Source organism: Mastigoproctus giganteus, chromosome 6 (genome assembly GCF_048544385.1).
Source record: "Mastigoproctus giganteus isolate SK-2022 chromosome 6, ASM4854438v1, whole genome shotgun sequence".
Lineage (NCBI taxonomy): Eukaryota > Metazoa > Arthropoda > Arachnida > Uropygi > Thelyphonidae > Mastigoproctus > Mastigoproctus giganteus.
The window spans coordinates 10,135,445-10,157,781 of NC_143580.1; the positions used below are offsets into that span (position 1 = coordinate 10,135,445).

General features: G+C 36.5%; 1 protein-coding gene across 1 annotated transcript in view; it reads right to left on the reverse strand.

Moving 5' to 3' along the window:
• LOC150083898 (prostaglandin E synthase 2-like) overlaps nucleotides 1–22,337 on the reverse strand; it is a 60,985-nt gene that overhangs the window by 25,700 nt on the left and 12,948 nt on the right. The window contains exons 2-4 of the mRNA XM_090375577.1: nucleotides 17,644–17,856; nucleotides 7,982–8,181; nucleotides 2,831–3,043 (exon numbers count right to left, since the gene is read on the reverse strand). Coding sequence (XP_090231703.1) covers nucleotides 2,831–3,043; nucleotides 7,982–8,181; nucleotides 17,644–17,856 — 626 coding nt within the window. The remainder of the gene's footprint in view (nucleotides 1–2,830; nucleotides 3,044–7,981; nucleotides 8,182–17,643; nucleotides 17,857–22,337) is intronic.

Here is a 22,337-nt window from a genome sequence, read left to right on the forward strand (position 1 = left end):
CCTTCCTTCTAGAGTTTACATAAGTAAAGAACTCTTTGCTGTTTTTCTTTGCATCCCTTGCCAAGGATTTCTCGTAATCTGCCTTCGCCTGCCTAACCTCCTTTGTAACTTGGTTGCATATCAACTTGTATCTATCATAGGCTTCTGTGTCATGTGTTAATTTGTATGTATCCCATGCATTTTTCTTCTCTGCCATATGCCTCATTAGTTCATCTGGCATCCATTTTGGCCTAAACCTTGAACAATATTTCTTAGTTGGTATGTAAAGCCTAGTAGCTTCCAAGATAAGTTCTTTGAATGCTTCCCATTTTGAATTTGCTGTTGGTAACATCATCAGTTGGTCCCACTGTATAGAATTTAAATACAGTCTCAGTCCATCGTAGTCGCCTTTATGGAAGCAATAATCCTTCCCTTTACCCCTAATGGTAATTACCTCTTTGAGTAAATCCCACTTCAGCACACTGTGATCACTGCCACCTAGTGGTTCGTTTATCTGCAGATTCTTAATGCATGAAGAATCACTGCTGATAATCAAATCAAGAGTATTACTCCCTCTAGTTGCCTCCCGAACATGCTGATGTAGAAAACAGTCATCCAATAAATCCACAAAAGCCCTGCTAGTGTGTGAGTATCCAGCCCCCAAATTCCAGTCAATATCTGGGAAATTAAAATCTCCCATTATAAGACTCTCTGATTTACTGGCCCACTCTATTTCCCTGTACAGTTCCTTATTATACTCATCAGAGTCATTAGGCCTATAGCACACTCCTACTCTCAATTTTGATTGCCCAATGCTTATGTCACACCAAACTGACTCAACACTGCACTGTCCGGCAATGTCGACTGGCTTCACTTCCTTGGTTTTTATGTGTTTCTTAACTAATAGCATAACCCCTCCCCCCCTTCCTATCCTGTCTATCCTTTCTGTAGACGTTGTACTCCCCAAATTGCAGTTCTGCATCCCTTATATCTGTGTGACACCACGTCTCTGATATCCCAACAATATCTGCCTTTGATGTTTTGAGCAATACCTCAAATTCATCAAATTTATTTACTAAACTCCTAGCATTGGTGTACACGCAAGTATACCTGCACCTGTTTCTATTCTTAGCTACCCTAACACAACCCATGTGTTTACTTGTACCGCAATGGCTCCCAGCAGTCTCTGAAATACCATGCATCTTGTTTTTCAGGCTTCTGCTCATTCTAATAGAAGCAGTGCAAGAATCTCTTTCACCTCTGCCAGTGGCTACTGTCAATCTATTGGTCTTTGTCTCCCCCCAAGCTAGCAGTTTTCCGACCCACCTAACACTGCCTCAATAGCATCAGCAAATATTCTTGCACCCTTTCTATTTAAGTGTATCCCATCCCTGTAGAAGCAATCTCTCCTGTTAACAAGTACAGTCCAGGCTGAAAAAAATTCTACCCCTTGAGCCTTGCACAATCTTTCCAGGGCCGAATTGATCGACAAGGCTCTCATCATATACTCCGTCCTATCGTGTATGGGCAGAATTGCAGACACTTTCAAATTCAACCCTAATTCTCGGCTTTTGTTCAACAGTGACCTGTACTTGTTAAGTAATTCTGCCGGTCTCCTACTCTTAATATTATTAGTGCCAACGTGTACAACTATATCACCTTTTGTGCCCTTAAAAGATGATATTCGCTCTACAACGTCATCAACCTTTGCCCCTGGCAGACATACCCTGGCAGACATCATCCTAACTAATGCCAGATACCATCTAGCCAGGTATAAGGCCTGCCATTTTTGGACTGTACATCAATGGAAGCCTGTGCTTTGGAGAGATGAGTCACAATATATGGTCTACTAAGTCTGATAGTTGTGTCCTGATGTGACAGATGTCTGGCAAAGTTACCGGCCAAGATCCAATGTCCCAACAATGAAGTTTGGAGGAGGCAGCATGGGGTTGTTTTCATGGTTTTACCAAGGGACCATTGGTTGTTTTGGATAATGCCACAAATACTGAGGTCTATCTAGAAATCCTAGATAATAATACATTACCTACAATGTGGCAACATTGTCAGGGAAGGCTCAAACTTGCATCAGAAGGACAATTCAAAATTGCTCCTAAAAACCAAATTTGAAATGAAATTAGGAATGCTCCTAAAAACCAAATTTGAAAAATTTGGTTTTTAGGAGCATTAGCAACTAAGGCCATATTGCTAAAGGGATATGCGGTGGTCATTCCCTGACCATTCCGCATCCTCCGTATTTGGTGGTCACGGGCTCGAACCTCGGTCTAATCAAGAAGCCACTGCTGCTCCTGCCCACCTAGCTACGGAGGTGCCGATGAACTGGTCACTGCTTTAAAGGCCAAATGGGCAGAACATATCTAAGAACATTTACAAAAAACTGTGGATAGTGTTCCATGGAGACTATAGGCTGTCATAAAGTCTAATGGTTTCAGCATACATTATTAGTTATCCTGAATATAGATAGGAAGGTGTACATTAATATTACTGGTAAGACATATATGGTATAACAATTCAATAATACAGAAAAGTAATAAAATATTTTTACTATTTTAAGTTTCGAGAATTTTTGCTGATTATTAACAATAAATTTAATTACTGAAAAATATAAAGATCTCATCCAGGTTCCCTAACGAATTGTAGGACCGAGCACTGTAGCCTCATCTCTTATCAGGCTGGCCTGATCATACTTACATCACTATATTTTTATCCTATGAATGCATGCTAACAATTTTGAAAAATCTTTAAAATTCACTCTATATACAGAGTGAGTAATCTTTCAATGTGAATTTTATTATTAAAAAAAAATTATATTGCAAACAAAAAGACAACATACCTATTTTGTTTTGTACCGCCATACTCCATTAGTTTTAAAATTGCTAAAAAAAAAATCAGAAACTTGTAATTATGTGGAAAAACTCTCTTCCATAATCCAAGACGTGAAAAGTACCGCAGAACTTGTAAAGATTCACTCCATGTCTTATAAATATTAAGATATATAGCCGGTACCAGATTTTCATCCACCCAATGACGCCCTTCTCTTTCTTTTCTATAAAAAAGAGAGAGAGAGAGAACAGTGTTATTCTGAGAATTTGCAATATAAACTTACAAAATGTTTTATGATATAGTAATTATTTTTTATTAATGAGATGTATGTCATCTGGTACAATTTTAACTTTATGAGGTAATTAATAAAAAAATAAGTAAACATGCATCCTGTTTGTGCATCTTATTAATGATATAATTCCATAAGCACCAATAACAATACAATGGACACTGCTAATTGTGGTCACTTCAGGACACAGCTTAATTGATAACAATAACTGATGAAATATGAATTCAGCTGTTCAGCATTGTTGATTTATGTGTAGTGGAAATGTACATAAAAAAGGTGCAAATGGACAGAAAGAAAGCATTAAAATCAAGCAAAATAAAATACTTTAATTTGACTGTTTACTATTTCTTCAAGAAAATCATCAATTTAAAGGAAACTCAATGTTTCTGGAAATCCATACAAACCATTAAAAACAAATAATGAAAATATTAAAATCAAGAATTAGGAAAATTCTTTTAAAGTTGATTGCCTATATCATTTCTGATAAGGTCATTAATAAAACATTCATATTCATGTTTTTGAAAATCTCCTGATCTGTGCTGTAAGCCAAGTCGCAACACTTCTAGAGCCTGTCACATTTCAGCATTTGTTGGAGGTTTACTGGTTTTGCAGGCATTATCATTATATTCTTTTTCTTCAGACTCTTTTTCCTCTGTCAGTTACATGTCTGTGCAAGTAAGAGTCTCACAGATGTCATTTTCTGTCAGCTTAGTAGCAATGATAATGTTCTGATCAATTTCCATCAAAGCTTCAGAGTTATTTATAGTCATATCTGATAGCTATACATCTACAGTTTTCTCAGCTTCTCTGGGTTCTTTAAAAAATCTCCCTTGCTTAAAACAATTCAGAATACTGTTTCAGGGAATGCTGGGAATTTAGACTATTAGTTTTTTAGCCAAATCATTTACACTCATTTGTTGCATATCCTCCATATTTTCCAAGATTATAGTGTGCATTTCTTGATAGTAGTAGGCCTTTAAAGCTCAGATCATTCCCTGGTCACATGATTGTATCAGTGATGTTGTATTAGCAAGTAAGAAAACAACCTTAATGTGTTTTAACAAAGAATTCACAATGTGTACAGTACAGTCCTATTTCATTAATCACCGATTAAAGATCAAAGCCATCATCCAAGCATTGGAACTTGGGTAGCAGTGGACTGTATATTAATTTATTCATACTTTTAAAGCACCAGTGGTCAGGAATGGTAGTGCAACAGTGCATGCTCTTTGAGGAGACCGGGGTTCAAGCCCCTGACTGCCAAATACGGCCGATCTGCCAACCTGCACTGGACCAGTGTGGCAGATTGTGGTCCATTTCCCTCAATATGAATTGTTGAGGAGGCTTCCATCCTGCAATGTATTGATAATGGCTGCTGCTTGTCCTTAAAGCACCATGGGTTCTTGATTTTACCAATCACCAAAAACCATTCTTTGTTACCATACATACACCGACCGGGCTAGCCAGGTGGGTAAAGTGCCTGCCTGGCAACCCAAAGGTCGCGGGTTCGAATCCTGCCTCGGGCTTGGATCAAAGTACTGCAAAATCATTGGGAGGTGCATTATGGCCACAGAAGCCGATGCACCAACAACTAACAAAAAGGAAAAAAAAAAAAAAAAATTACCATACATACTTGCACAGCATGAGACTGCCATATGTTCCTTCAAAGTTTTACTGCCTTTTGCATTCTCATTTTTGAACAAATAAGATTTATTTGCTCAAAAATGAACAAATTGCCTGAACACACATATTTAATAAGTGTGTGTTTAGGCAAGGCATGATATAAAGTCCTGTTTCATCTGCACTGTAAACATTTTTAGGCCACTTGTCTTTAATCCAACTTTCATCTGCTAAGAAATTAATATCTTTTTGTTCACCATACATGAGTTTGTAAACAATGTTTTCCTGGTTTTTCCAACAGGAAACCATCCTTCTGTTGCAACAAAATTGTCTTTCCCCATTTTCTTAGCAAGTTCTCTTCTGCTTTCCACTGCATCAGGAGACAGTCAACATGGGCACTTTGTGAACTAGTTTTAATGCTGATTTTATCTGACCATCTTTTCCACTATTACTTCTGTACTGTTCAAATTTTCAATTTGTTTTACTGCTCTCTCAATAACATCTTGATTTTTTAAAAATTGTACACAAAAGAGGTTGCAAAATTTTTAACTGCACCACTGCATTATGTTGACTCATTTTTGGTATTTATCATAGTGTTCTGAAATGGAAAGTTTTTCTTTAAGGTTTAGATCATTATGTTTATTTTGCACTTCCATCATTACAATACATAATAAAAAAGGGTTAATGCCCCACTGTAATTAAACAGTCAAATCAGTAAGCATACAGAGACAGCTTTCTTTTCACAGAATGATGACACCAACAACCATACGAGCTGTACGATGCAACAGCAGTAACTAGACATCTAGACATACAAGTTGTTGTATGTCTACACCAACACACTTGTATGACATACAAGTGTGTTGGAGTTCAAGAACAAATCAGAATGTTACATAACCACTTCCACTACCAATGCAACAAGGCCATGACAAGGCAAAAAGTGATAACAAAAACCAAAGTGCTAATTACAAGAAATGTTTTTTATATATATTAGTACTTGTTTTATCAGGATTTCATAAAACCAATAACATTAAATGAATGATAGCACATTTTCTGTGATCACAATAAGTGATGTATAGTGTAATTAATAATATTTTAGGGCAGAAAGCCTCAAACTGTAAAATTCAAACCATGACATTAGTTAAAGGCCGCCGTAGCCGAGTGGTCAGGAGCACGGGTGCTCCTGATGATCCTGCTCAGATAACTGACAAACTGAATGAGTAGTTTGCATCTACATTCACATGTGAGGAATTCTGTAAGGAAGGGGAGGACAGAAGTTTACTAAACTCTAACAGGGAACTAAATGATTTTGTAATAACAGAGAGCAAAATGGAGGAGAAATTGTTAAAGTTAAACATAAAAAAGGCACCTGGGGCAGATGGAATCTATCCAATTATACTGAAGGAGACAGCGAGGGAAGTAAGAAAACCCTCAGCCATAATTATGAGAGCATCCTTAGATTCAGAAGAGGTCCTCATGAACTCGGGATGTGCAAATGTATCCCCAATTCACAAAGGGTGACACAAATAATTATAGACCTGTTAGTTTAACTTCTGTTCCAGGGAAAATAATGGCATCACTGGTTAAAGAAGTGATGCAGGATCACCTAGACAAGACTGCAGTACTAGTTCAGACACAGCATGGGTTTGTTAATTTGTCTTGTGTGACCAATTTGATTGGATACTACGATGTGGTCACAAAGGAACTGGATGCCAAAAATAATTTTGATATCATATGCTTGGATTTCAGGAAAGACTTTGATATTGTTGCACATGGAAGACTGCTGTACAAATTGGAGTGGTATGGCATTAAGGGCAAGTTGCTGCAATGGATAAAGGGATGGTTGAGTGGGAGACAACAGAGAGTGGTAATAAATGGACACTGCTCTAAGTGGATTAATGTTATTAGTGGAGCCCCCCAGGATTCAGTGCTATGCCCATTGTTGTTTTGTGTATTTATCAATGATATTGATGAAGGCATATCAGGCTTAATGTCCAAGTTTGCAGATCATACAAAGATTGGCAGGGTTGTTAATGACAGTAAAGACAGTATGTTACTGCAACAGGATCTAGAAAAGCTAGGCAGATGGGCTGAGGTGTGGCAACTGAAGTTTAACATTGACAAATGCAAAGTACTGCATATGGGTAGTAGTAACCCAAGAGAAACATACCCAACTGTGTGGTACTACACTCAGGGAGGTGGAGAATAAAAAAGACCTGGGTATAATTGTGCAGTCAGATATGAAGTTCACTGAGCAGTGCAGATGGGCTGCCAGAGCAGGTCATGGAGTTTTGTCAAATATAGGAATTTTGCTAGCAGAGAGAGAGAGAAGGAGGTGATTATCCCTTTGTATAAAGCAATGGTCAGGATACACCTCAAATACTGTGTACAGGTCTGGAGGGCTCATTTTAGGAAGGACAGAGTTGCTAGAACAAGTACAGAGAAGGGCAACAAGATTGGTAAATGGATGAAAGGGGTCCTCTTATGAAGAAAGGCTTAAGTTTTGCAAGTTGCAGCATCTGGAGACACTTGCAAGGTGATCTGATTGAGGTGTATAAGGCCTTGGATGGTTTGAGCAGGCTCAATGCTGATGGGATACTTCCGCTTGCTCAGATTAAGAACCTGAGGGTGTCATAGATTCAAATTCGGGAAAGACAGTTGTAGAACAGATGTGTGGAAGTTTGCCTTTACCCAACGGGTGGTTGATTGCTGGAACAGACTTCCATCTGTTGTTGTGGAAGTTGAAGCTTAAATAAATTTAAGGCTAAATTAGACAAACATTTGGAGTGATCAGATGGGTGTAATGGGAAGGGTTTTTTTTTTTTTTGTGGATAATGTTATATAAGCTTGCTTTCTTGCATCATATGCCTCAACTAATGCTAATGCACTAAGTAATGTCATAGTTTGAGGCTTCTGCCCTAAAATAATATTAGTCTAAGAAGCACAACTTTTGTCATCTCTTATATTGTGTAAATAAGTCACAACTGAGTTGTCAATCCTTATACCTCTGGGTACCTACTCACTGATGAGAAGTCAAATAGCTTCAAAACAGTGCTGGCTGAGTGGCGGTTGTCAACTGAAAGTGAAGGATTTCACTATATGAGATGATACAATAATGATGCCGATGTACAAACTTGGTTTCTTTAAAAAATTTAATGGAAATAATTACACACAATTCCCAATAACAATTGGGAATCAATCTCCATAACACATATCAGACTTGTCATTTTACTATTTTTTTAAATTGAAACATACTTTTTATTTCCAATGCTCACTCCTCTAGTTGGTTGGTAAGTAACTTTATATCTATTTCCAATCTCTGCATGTACTTTTTTAGTTATTTCATCTGTATAGGTAATACACTGGTGTTCTTTCAGCATGTCTTCAAGCCTCTTCGTGGGATTCAGCACATAAGTTTTTAAAATGGTCATGATTAAGGTAGAATCAACTAATTTCTAATAAGAAAGGAAAATAATAATATATATTATTGAAATTGTTGGCTTCAATGAATATAGAATTATTAATCAATAGTTTCCAAAGTTCATTAAATGCATAAATATCTAAAAAAAAAGTTGCATTATAAATTGAAACATGAAATATAATTTAAAAATCATGATTCACTTTATTTCCAAGAGGAAAAATAGTGATTACATTGTTAAAGTATTAATTACACCGGTCTGCATAGATTTTGATGTTTCCAAATTGTTTTTGCCTATCATGTACAGCTTTTTTTAGATACATATTCCCTATATATGATGTGTGTACACTTCCTTTGTGCCCTGACAGATATAGACATATTCATACATGTTGAGAACTACAATTTGGGTAGCCATATAAGCCTGTGAAGTGTTTCTTCTGCATTCAGTTGTTTTCTGGTGCAGTCATGCTAACTATCACCATCTTCTAATGTAATTTACATATGACATGAATTGATAATGGCAATTCTTGGTTGTGAACAAGACAAATATATTTCGTTATATATTTGATAACTATGTTGTGGTGAAACAAAGGCAGGACATAATATCATTTGTGAAAATGTATATGCTTGCATATATTGGAATTAAATTAGGTGATCTAGATAAAAGTTGCCCTTCCTCCATAAAATATGCTGTACATGTGTAGAGGGCTAACAATTGTGGTAAAAAGAAAGCCATGAAATTTGCCATTCCCATGGTGTCAAGGAAACCTCAGGATCATATTAATTACTGCTACTTTTGTTCCATAAATGTAGAAGGTTATAATGTTAGGGAAACAAGCAGATTATTCTTGAACACATGCCATCAGATGTCAAATCTGAGTTGTGATCTACAGAATAATATAAACTATTGTGAAGAAGAAAGAAGTCAAAAAAGCATAAATTTAATCTCACAATATATATTCATAATATATTCACAATATTTTGTTTCTATGATTTTATACTAGATATATAAACAAACTATCTGGTTTTCTAATCTCTTTGTAGTTATGTGTATTTTCTTTGTAGTTTATAGAGAATTAAATTCTTTCTAGATATAAATGAAAATTTGTGTTTCTTTTTCTTTGATGTTTTTGTTTTGTTATATTCATTATATTATTTAAATTATTTTATTAATAAACATATGCAAATCGTAGACAGTTGCAATATAATTTTTATAAATTCATAAAGATTGCAGAAGCACAGCAAGGGGGGTGCAGAGGGGGAATTTCCCCCAGGCACTGGGCTTCAGGGGTGCAAACTGAAGGAATTATCTATCACAATCAGGGGCACCAGGAAGACATGTTGCCGCCGGGCATCGACAACACTAGCTAAGCTACCGAAAGATTGACTACCTACATATAATGAGGGCGCACTCAGGGGTGACTCGTCCATAGGCACTGTGGCACTGCAGCACCCCCAGCTATTTAAATCTAGATATACAGTGAATGGAGTTATATGAAATTTTGTGAAGAACAATGCAATGCGATGAATATTTTTATTAACAGGACCCACATATAGTATGAGCATCCTCTATTTCCAGTAATCATTTCAATAATAAATTAATAAAAACACGAAATCATTTCCAACTTTGAGTTTAATTAACCGCAGGCCTCACTGTGCAACAACAACAACAACAACCCACACTTTTGATCTGCAAACATAACAGAAAAGTTACCAAGAATCATGAGATATTATCTAAAATAATAATAGACTGCATTAAATGTTGTAGACAGTTTGAAATTCCTTTATGTGGACATGAAGAAAAAGACGATTCTAAAAAGACGATTTTTAAAGAACCATTTAGAAAGTAATGCAGCATTTAAAGTTTGTTTGTTTGTTTGTTATTTGGTTTTTAGGAGCATTAGCAACTAAGGCCATGTTGCTTCAGGAATATGCAGTGGTCATTCCCTGACCTTTCTGCATCCTCCGTATTAAGTGGTCACGGGCTCGAACCCTGGTCTAATCAAGAAGTGTGTGCTATACACTGCTGCTCCTGCCCACCTGGCTACGGAGGCGCCAGCATTTAAAGGCATTTCAAAAACTATTCAGAATGATATTCTTGACTGTTTGCTGCAAATATGCCGGGATGAAATAAAAAGAGAAATTAAAGAAGCTTCATTCGTAGCTGTCATGGCTGATGACACAACAGATGTTTCAGAACATATACAAATGGTAATTGTTCTGAGATATGAACCGAATGGAGACATCTCTGAGTGTTTTTGGGGTTTTTTTCACTCCGGAAAACCAAACGGCAGACAGAATATCGAAGTGAATTCTAGATCAGTTAGACATAATCCTTGAAGGAAATACTCAAAAACTGGTTGCTCAGACATTTTATGGTGCAAGTATGATGAAAGGCAAGGAAGGGGGAGTTCAGGCTAAAATAAAAGAATTGTACAGAATGCACATTTTATTCACTGCTATGCACACCAACAGAATTTGATGATGAGAAATGCAGCAAGTAGTACCAGAGATTCAAGAATATTCTTTTCAAACCTCATGTTGATACCAACATTTTTCTCGAGATCACCACAGCATCTCTCTGTTCTCAGAAAGCATATGCCCGACCTTTCCCTACAAGATGGAACTTCAATGTATGCACTGTGAACAGCGTTTATGAAAATTTTGAATCCTCAAAAAAGTGCATGGAGGAACTACAAGCGACAGCAAACGCAGATAAGATGATTTCAGAAGCAACTGGAATTTTGCACATCTTGAGTAATGAAAAATTCAAGTTCTGGTTAGAACTTTTCCATCAGATAATGCCTCACGTGGAAGTTATTTATAATCAAATGCAATCTCAAGAAATTGAGGTAGTTAAAATACATGAATATATAGGAAACTTTAGAATGCCTTTCTAAAAATCAGGAACTCAATGTACTGTGAAAATCCTTCAAAAATACTAATGATTGAAGCATAGGTGAGAAATATTCTTTTACAAAGCAATTAATTGCTGCTAAATTGTTTAACAAAGAGAACTTTAGTTATTTTTCGTACGAAAATGTCCATGGAAGAGGTACGGTAGACTGCTGAGGCATATCCCATGATTGAATGAGAAAAACTTCTTGGGGAATTACAAGTTTTCTATAGCAGACATGATCTACACAATTATTTCAAATTAACTGACTTGATGAAATTTATCTCAGAAAATAATCTAGCTGAAGTTCTTGGTGAACTTACAAAACTCATAAAAGTTCTTTTGACCATTCCGATGACTACTTCAGAGCTCAAACACTGCCATTAGACATTAAAAAGAATAAAAACATTTTTAAAGAGCACTATGAATTAGGAAAGGCTCAAGCAATTCTTTCAAAGAAAAGCTTGGTCAACAGTGCACCAAACTTGAATGAAAAAGTTATTAATCTATTTTCAACAAATAAAAACCGAAGAATGGATTTTGTTTTTAAATAAAAGTTCAAGTCTGTTAATGGTAAATGTCTAGTTAATTTTTTGTAATATTTTTAACTTGCTTATTATTATTACTGTGTATGTCTACATGTCTTATATCCAAGGCAATTTAATGTAACTTTAAGACACAGCACCCCAAACATCAGAGTTGAAGACGCAGCAGCCCCCAAACATCAGAGTTTAAGATGCAGTAACCCCCAAACATCACAAGCTGCCACTGGGTGTACTTATAACACTTTTGCCCCAGGCAAGGTTTGCCTAGTTCTGGGTCTGGCCCCCAACCACCTAGCATTCAACATCTAGTCCATATTTAAATGGGTTATGCCGAATTAAAAATGGAACAGGACCATGGATTTATCCACTATTTAACAGCTCTGCTACCGTACCCGCTGTAGGCACATTTGTTTGTAATGGGCTGTCTACAAAGATAATCTTGTGGGCTTTTGGCTGTGATACATAAAAGACAGACTGGAACAGTGTGGCATTAAGGACAAGTTACTGCTCTGGATAAAGGGATTGGATGAGTGAGAGAATGCAGAGAGTGACTATTAATGGACACTACTCTTCATGGACTCATATTAGCAGAGTCCCCCAAGGTTCAGTGCTGGACCTGTTGTTGTTTTCTATATTTATTAATGATATTGATGAAGGTATAAGTCTCTAAGTTTGCAGATGAGGCAAAAGGTTGGCAGGATGGCTAATAACAGTAATCAGGGTAAGCTACTGCAACAAGATTGAAAAAAATTAGGCAAATGGGCTGACAAGTGGCAATTGAAGTTTAACATTGACAAATGCAAGGTACTGCATATGGGCAGCAGTAATCCCAGATTAACGTACTGTATGCTAATACACTTGGGGTAGTTAAAAATGAAAAAGACCAATGGCAATTGTGCAGTCAGATATGAAGTTCTCTGAGCAATGCAGACAGGCTGCCAGCACTGCTCATGGGGTTCTGTTTGATTTGCTAGTTCCTATATATCATAAGGAAGTGTTATACCCATTGTATAAGGCAATGGTTAGGCCGCATCTTGAGCACTGCATACAGGTCTGGAGGTCTCATTTTAGGACAGATGTAGATCTGCTGGAATGGGTGCAGAGGAGGACAACAAGATTGGTGAAGGGAACAAAAGGGTGGTCTTACCTAGAAAGGCTTCAGTTCTCTGCAAACTGCAGTATTTGGAGAGTAGGTACCTGCGAAGTAATCTGATTGAATTGTTTAAAGCTTTGAATGGATTAAGCAAACTGAATTGTTTGTTGTTTGTTGTTTGGTTTTTAGGAGCATTAGCAACTAAGGCCATATTGCTCCGAGATATGCGGTGGTCATTTCCTGACCTTTCTGCATCCTCCGTATTTGGTGGTCACGGGCTCGAACCCCGGTCTAATCAAGAAGTGTGTGCTACGCACTGCTGCTCCTGCCCACCTGGCTACGGAGGCGCCGCAAACTGAATGCTGATGGCATTCTTCCTGTTGTTGAGGCTATACACATGAGGGGAGGGGAATTCAAATCAAGGAAGGATGGCTGTAGGATAGGTATGTGGAGGTTTGCCTTCAGCCAGAGGGTGGTTGATTGTTGGAACAAACTTCTATCTGTTGTTATAGAAGTGGGCAGTTTGAATAAATTCAAGGAATAACTAGATAATTATTGTAGGGGATAGATGGGTGATGTGGATCTTTTTCTGGCTAATGCTTTATTAGCTTGCTTTCTTGCATCATATGCAAATGCTACTACTAATAATAATAAAAAATGGATCATGCCATCCCCCAATGTTGTATTGCATGGTCAGTTACTTCACTATGACACATCTCTTATGCTAGACAATACATTTGATCCTTCTCTTCCACCCCTTTGGTCAACAATGCATGTCTGGCCTATACAGGACTTCTAGCTGGTAGTTCTTCCACAGTTAGTTTATTCTTTATAACACAAGAGATGGCTGTGTGGAACACTGGGTGAAAGTGGCCATCCTTCCCAAATGATCATTTCCTCATTGGAACTCAGGTCAAGTCTCTGGCCCATCTTCACATGAAACACCAGTCTACTGAATGCTGAAGTGCCAGATGATGCACATGGAGTCAATTGGGTGTTCCTAATGCAGAGGTATCTCAGTGTATATAATGAATTTATATGCAAGGACCATGCTGATGGCCACACTGGAACAAAAATAAATTTTAAAACCAAAAGTCCAGGTTGGTTTTTTTTTTTTTTAGAAGCATTAGCAACTAAGGCCATATTGCTCGGGGGATATGCGGTGGTCATTCCCTGACCTTTCCGCATCCTCCATATTTGGTGGCTCACGGGCTCGAACCCCGGTCTAATCAAGAAGCGTGTGCTACGCACTGCTGCTCCTGCCCACCCGGCTATGGAGGCGCCTGGCCAAAAGTCCAGGATAATTTAGAGAAATGGGAGGGGGGTGAGGCTTTTTGAAGTTTGCCATATCTAGGTAATATGTGTTATAAAAATGAAAAAGAAATGTCATAAATAAAGCATGGTTCAATATATTGTAAAAAAATTACATTAATATATTTGAGGCAATAATTAAGCAGTAATGTAATAAAATAAGATATAACAATGAAATTACCATATACATATATTCAGTGGTGAGCTATAGTGGGCTCGTGAGAGCCCATTGTTATTTTTTTTTTTTTGAAAATTTGCGAGCCCATTGTTGAGATGATCATTTATTTTACAAATGAAATCCTGAATGCAGTTATTGAGTATCTAGAGCCGAAACTACGTGGGACGAGCAGGACACCATCCTCAGCATTAGATCAGTTATGTATTTTAAAATTGCTTCATTTTTGATTTTATTACAGTGGGACCTCAGTTTAACCAACTTCTTTACAGCAAATTTTTTTGAATTCCCCTTGGTAATTACATTTAAAATAGTTTCCATTGAATGAAGAAAATGTCCACGTTTCGAATGGGTTAGGAGAGACAACTTTGTATGCATTATTCTCACCTCTGGCCTTGAGGCAATTTAGGTAATTAGAAAGCGCGAATTAAGGGTGAAAGGGATTACCATTTCACAATGTTAGTGGTGTCCGTAAAACCTATGCAGTCACATACCAAGCAGTTGGGTTAGTCAATATGTTTTCCATAGCCAGTCAGAGGATTAAGAAGATTCTTGACACAGATTATAGCCTCTGGTCAACCTGTGTTGGGGTTCCCCTTTACTCCGACAAACGGGCATATGTTTTTTGGAGAAGTGAGTGATCCATGCCTTCCAGTAAATTTCTCCTGTCTATGTATACATGGTCACAACAGCTGAGGCGCCTCCGTAGCCAAGTGGGAAGGAGCAGCAGTGCGTAGCACACGCTTCTTGATTAGACCAGGGTTCGAGCCCGTCACCACCAAATACGGAGGATGCGGAAAGGTCAGGGAATGACCACCGCATATCCCAGAGCAATATGGCCTTAGTTGCTAATGCTCCTAAAAACCAAATAACAAACAAGAAACAAACAAAAACAGCTGAATATCCATGTGACTCCGACATTTTGCACTGTATTCAAAGAACTAGTGAGAGTAGCAACATAGGGGGGGGGGGATTGAGGCAACTAGAATATTATATGAACTTTACGAAGATGAAATGTTGGCAGATTTTGAAACTTTGTCGAGCCTTTCGCTGTGTAGAAAATGTTCAAAAATATAATGGCATACAGACAATAATTAAAAAAAAAAAAAAAAAAAACTGTATTACCAATTTCCAAAAAACTAGCGTGAATTATGGATGATTGCTAAAGAATTTGATGTGGAAACTATAAAGATCAGTCGTGTGTTTGGGCCGTGATTAGCAGCTTTTAGCTTGCAGATGGCAATTGAGGATTGGAGGAATTATCCCGCTTTGTGAAAACATTTTGAATCAGAAGTTAAATATTCCAGATTATTAAATTGACTTTTAAATTTGGAATTTCTTAACCATTTAGCACTAATGATCGACATCCTGCAGGAGCTCTCTTACCTTTCAGAAGCTTTACAGAATCACAATGGTAAAAGCAAATTAATTATTTGAACTATCAATGCTATCGCTAATTTGAAAAATTCTGAAGGAAATTATGAAGCTAAAATTGAGAGCATGTTGAAGTGGAAAGAATTTGAAGGAATCAAAATTGAAAGTAAAAAAATTACCTCGTGATAAGTTATTAAAATGTTGTTTTATCCTTAAAGGATAAGTTATTAATGCAACAGGATGATTTTAAATTAAATAAAGAAAATAACTATACCATTGAAAGAAATTTTAAACATATGCTACCCGAAATTGTGGGATGTGAAAGAACTTTTGTCTCGGTTACAAGACAGTGAAAACCGAATAAGAAATTTAAGTTTTCTGATAAAATATGAAATAAAAATTAATGATTTTAGAGATTTTGTCGAAGACAGTTTATCTTTAAAATCGAGTGAAATTCCGTTTTCAATTAAGAAAGTCAGAAAATATTGAAACCATTGCAATTAGCATTGCTGAAACTGAGTTCAGCTTTCAGCATAATGAGTAATATTGTGACAATTAAACATGTTGCAGATATGATGACCATACATTTAAATGGAAAACCACTGTTTCAATTTGATCTGGATTGTTACGTCAAATCGTTCCTGTATAATCATCGCTCAGCTATTGAGCAAAGCAGAAGATCGACAACAAATATTAATAAAGAAGTAAATTACATATGGCAATTTTTAGAATAAATTTTTCTTGAATATTTGTGAAATAATTTTTTTCATGTAATCTGTGTTTTTGTGTACCTTTTCTAGACAGTTTGTTTTTTAAGTAATATTTGTTTTTATATTGTGGAATGCTTTGTGATAGTTTTTATGTTATTTATGATATGGGAAATATTTCATGTTATTTTTTATTTGCAATATTAAAATTTTATCACGAAAAAAATGTATCCATTGTATTTCCCTAGTTGTTAAAAAAAAGACGAATAAAAAAGTTGCGTGTGTGCTGAGCACATGTGGTAAATGGTTTATGCCACAGAGTAACTTACTACTCTGGTTTATGCAAAACATCCTTCGCATTTCTTTTTAGGTATTTTGAGCTGTATATATCGATTACAAAATAAAAGAGCTTTTTTATTGTAAATATTTTATTGATCATTCACAGATTTTCATAATTTTGGAAGACAAGATACAATGGACTTATGATAACTAAAGTAAGAGACGTATACTTGAGTTTTTTTTTTTCTTTTGTTAGTTGTTGGCACATCGGCTTCTGTGGCCATAATGCACCTCCCAAAGTTTTTTTTTTTTTTGCATTTTCTACTCTGATCCAAGCCCGAGGTGGGATTCAAACCCGCGACCTTTGGGTTTACTTGCGAGTGCAATGTATCTAAATATCTCTGTAAAGCAGCACAGATTGATATACCAATCTTGTAGTTGAAGCGACATAGGCAGCTGTTAGGGGAACCTAACAATGGACTGTAATGAAAATGCGAGACAAAAAAAGAAATTGTTGACAAATATTTGTATTGTTGCAATCATCCTTACTGCAGTAGTAACTTCAGGAAGCATGATTTTGATGTCATACTATTCAAAAATTCTAAAAAGTTAGAACTCCAGACACTGTCGTATCCAGTTATCACATAAGGCAAGGCATGACGACCAGGTTTTTAAGTGTTTTTTTTTAGATAGACTTAGGAACGTTTTACACATTCACTTATACGCATGGTTAAGGGGGTAATAAGCTACATATGTCCACCCTCCCGAAATCGGATCCTGACTCAAGATATCATACTGGTCACGAAAAATGTGTCACGTGCTCTAATCACACTACTGGTAGTGTAAGCGTGGGAAGCACCTCTAGTGGAAGCCACGGATGACGTCACTTCTGTGACTGATCAAATTTACTCGGTAGAAAGTCGGAAAAACTGCAAGCCCATTGTTAAAATATTCACAGCTCACCACTGCATATACTCGAGCACAATTCAATTTAGAGTATAAGTCAAGTTTCAAGTATAAGTTTCGAACCTGAGGAAGTCAAAATGTTTTTAGAAATGTACTTTTTTTTTTTTTTATTCAACACTTAAATTTAAAATAAGTTTTAATTAATATACTTACTTTAAAATTATTATCATCAGTTTTTTTAACTAGAACTATGGGCAACTTTTTTTCTTCTGAAAATGCAATTTGTCCCTGGAACACTGGATTCACTTCAACAATGGCGTAAGAAAATCCATAATAGTTTAGAATGCAGCGAACCTCTGAGCATAATAGGCAGGCTTGAGATTGAAAAAGAACTATATGCAGATCATGTTTGGCCCATCCACTCACCTATGTTAAAAACAAATGTTTTATTCAAGGAATAAAAAACTGAAGGAAATTATTTACTATTCCTAAATAAAAAGCTTTTTTTTAATCTTATGCTTGTTTTTAAATTTTATTATGATGATAATTGAGTAAGCAGAATTTAAAAAAAAAAAAGTGGGATCAACATTCCCCAGTTAAGGATCCTATTCTCTAAATTTCTAAACTAAGAAAAGGGAATTTTTCTCGCTACCAGAGCTCACAAATAGAAATACACTGCGAAAGAAAGGACAGACCAAAAAATAAATAAAAATTCATTAAAATTATGGGGTCTCTCTAAACGATTGAAACAAATATACCAAATAAATAGTAGAATAAATTTTTATTATTTCAGCTATCAATAAAATTTTTAAAAATTCTACAAACTTGCAATTTTAATTGAGAAATCAGAGGTATTTTACAGTTTTAAAAAAATAAAACTGCAAAACACTTCTGTTTAAAATTTTTATACAGGCCCTATTATGGTCCTGGTAAATATTAATTAAATATTTACATTATTACTTACTGCTTAGGGCTGTGGTGAGCAACTGATAATGTTTGGCAAATTACATCTGATAATGCATAGGAAGGTGTGCTTTAATCAACACAACAGAAGTTAAAATATATATTTTACATCCATCTGTAGTAATCAATCTTGTTATGCATCATTTAAATTCCGAAAAAAAATTTTTATAGAAACATATAAGTCACTACAACAAATATTTAAGGGGTCAGATTCACAGGCTCCCCATGGTTTTTATGAGAGATGTTTTTAAAAAAGTCCAAAGGTACTTTTCTTCCTTTTCTGGTATGTAACCTCTGTAAACAGTCCACTCGTCCTTAAATTAAGGCTGTTGTTGTTGTTGTTGTTTGGTTTTTAGGAGCATTAGCAACTAAGGCCATATTGCTCCGGAATATGCGGTGGTCATTCCTTGACCTTTCCGCATCCTCCATATTTGGTGGTGACGGGCTCGAACCCCGGTCTAATCAAGAAGCGTGTGGTACGCACTGCTGCTCCTTCCCACCTGGCTACGGAGACGCCAATTAAGGCTGGTTACAGTTATTGACAAATAATAAGGCCTACATAGAAACTAATAATGCAAAAATTTTATAAAGCTCGCTGTGCAAACTTAAAATTGGGATCTGCTGTGGCCTGGAAAACAGGTGAGGGAAGGTTACAAGCAGGGGTTGAAATGGAAAAGTTTATGAAACCAAATGCTCAAATATCTTACTTTTAATAATCAAGTATTGTATATACATGACATTATCAATGCATGTGGAAACTGGAAGCACTCTGGTTCATTCTGAACTCCAATTACAATGCCTGCTGGAGATCCATATGGAACCAGCAATTATATAGGCTGTGTTACAGTTACTAAAAACACAAAAAAGGCATATATTTATTTATTTAAGCACTTTTATTTATTTATTTATTTTATTTATTTAAGCACTAATTCTAAGAACATAGCAAATAAAGTTGATGAATTTTAAGTACTGGTTAAAATCATTAAATAATAGCATTATAGGAATATTAGAAACATGGTATCACTCTGATATTGAAGTAGAAGGGTGATTCCCTTCTACTTCTGAATTTTGTTTACTCTTTCTCTCTCTCAGAGTAACTCACATTTTTTTTTTTTTTTTTTTTTTCCGTAGGTGCAGCAAAAGCCTCAAGCTCCCTTGCACCATGTGGCTTATTTCTCTATACATTAAAAAAGTTTTCCATTAATATCCTCCTAGTGATATTAATGGGAGAAGAGGGCGTGGCAATTACATCACTACAAATTCGAGGCTAAATAATTACATTGTTGTCTTTCATTGAAAGAAAACTGCTTCCATAACATTCATCAACCTCGTGCATGTGCTTCACTCTGTAATACATGACCACGCGTGGCATCATTTGATGTTCCACTGTAATGTCAGTTGATGAAGTGACCCGATATAGTTTGTATATTTGTAAATATTTTAAATATTTGTATAGTTTGTAAATACTGTCTTTTAAATATTTGTATAATTTGTAAATATTTTAAATATTTGTATAGTTTGTAAATATTTTAGTCCTGCTCTTTCGGATGCAACAATATTCCTCTTGCATTATTGAACCCAAAACAAAAGGCCTTTTTCTAAGTGACCTATGTAAACGTAGGTAAATAATTACATAGTGATATTTATCCCACCTTGAGAATGCCACACGGTGGGGTAACTAATAGGAGAAGAGGGATGTGGGTCACATACAAGTGAGCAGGGCAATTACATCACTACAAATGCACAGGCAAATAATTACATAGGTCATTTCCTAATTAGATATCAATCATAGTGACATAGTGTTTTGGTAAGGTGCTACCTGGGGTTTCCTGCATCTGTGCCATCAGTACTCTTTTGATGAATACAAAACCTCTGTAAAAGCCAGAAAAGTGTTGTGTGTTGCATGTGTAGTTTAATGTTGGGTTCTGTTTTTTGTGCTGGCTTCTTGGCTGCAGCCCTCCCCCCCCCCTAGTGGGACTCCACATTGCCAGCCACTACCACTGGAAGGTGAGCCAGGCTGTCCACAGTACTCTAGTTGCTCTCCAATAGGGGTTGCCTGAGTTTCCAGATGGAGAACAAAAGGGAAAAAAAAACAACAAAACATGAGTGAGGGAGATAGCTGAAGTATGGGAGTAAAAAGGGGAAGGGAGAACATCAGTGCATTTTGACAGGTGTGTCTTTTACATAGAAAAGATTTGACTTACTCCGTCATGCCTCTACATTTTATGTAGAAAAGCGTGCGTGGGGGTTGGAAAGCAAAGCGACCAGAGGGCAAAGTCCCCTAGTAATTATTATTATCAATTATTTCATTTAGGTGTTGGAATTAAAAGTGTTATATTCTGGAAAGAAAACAAAGCTTATTCAACTCGGTAATAATTGTAATTTTGCTTGTATACAGTAATAAATTAATGCATTATTTAAGATCATAACGTATTATTTACATAACACAAGAAATATCATTATATCCAGGGGTTCGTTATCCACAAAAAAGACAACTGCCTAGGGCCCCCAATCAGAAGGGGACCCCAAAATCACTGTTTGAAAAACTCATTGCTGTTTTTTACTAATATTTTTAAGTGATTTTTATTGGAAACTGACTTTTTACCTGAAGGCCAATGAACTTGAAAATTACGTTTTCTTCAAAAATGGTTTTACCGATCTTGATGAAATTTTATATTTAGTTCTTCCTTAAATAGTTGAGTTAATTGAAAAAGTAAAGACTGCCTTGTATGAAACCAGCGCCCCTGACAGCCTTATGCTTAAGGGTGTTCCCACGTAGAATGCAGGTGACCACTTATCTGGAACTAGCAGCAAAATACAGCTAAAGCTTCTCACAGGCTATGATAATAATTGAAAGTGGAAGAGAAAAATATTTTTGCGAACGAATTTTAAAATCTTCAAAATAAAAAAGTAACATTTGTAGTGAAACGTATAACATTGTTTGATTACAGTCATTTTGCGTCAGATAACACTTCTATTGCATCAGACAGTAACTGCAAGGTATTGCATCAGCCATTTCTATAAATACAGTGTTGGAAGGGTATATGCGCTCATTAGTATCCTGTTTTGCAGAGGTGTAAGCATGGCTCCATATGTTTGGTTGACACTAAGAAAAAAAAAAGTGTAGCTGTTGCTCTGTCCCAGGAAGTGGGAGTGTGAAACTGGTGATGTGAAGAGAAGACCTGGATCAGGCTGTAAGGGAGTGACTATGCCTTCGATAAGGGAGTCACTATGCTTTCAAATATCGAAGATCGATATTTGAAACTTCGTAATTGCCACGCTAGTGCTCCTGAACTAAAACTGGACTTAGAGATGGTGTTGAAACAAGTGCAGCAACTATCCAAAGAAGGCTTTCGGAATGTGTCTGTATGCATGTCTATCAGTCCAAGAAGAAGCCTCTGTTGACCCAACAAATGAGGAAGAAGTGACTTGTTTGGGCTAAAACGCATCTTTCATGGACAAAAGAGGAACAGGACATTGTCATATTTTCTAACAAATCGAAATTCAGCCTGCAAAAAAAAAAAAAAAAGCAACGAATAAAGATATTAGGGTGCCCTGTAAATGATTACAGCTACCCATATATTTATTTTGTCTGTAAATTGCATGTGTTCTTTGGTCGATTTGCCTGTTTGCTGGATGAAAAAAACCCAGTTTCTAGGGGAAAAACCTTGCTATCTACTCCTGAGACCAACTAACTCGGCCACGGAGTGAAAAAAGCCCACTAAAGTTCCTCGCATCATCCACAGGATTCAAACCCAGGGCTTTTCCACCCAGTATGGGATGGTTGGTGATGATACCACTGTGCTACCCACGCAGACAAAATTCAACCTGCACAGCTCGGATGGGAAGCGATATGTGAGAAGACGAAAATCAGAGGCATACCATCCTGACTGTAAAGTTCCCTGCCGGTCAGATGGTCTGGAGTTGCATAACAAGCAAAGGGT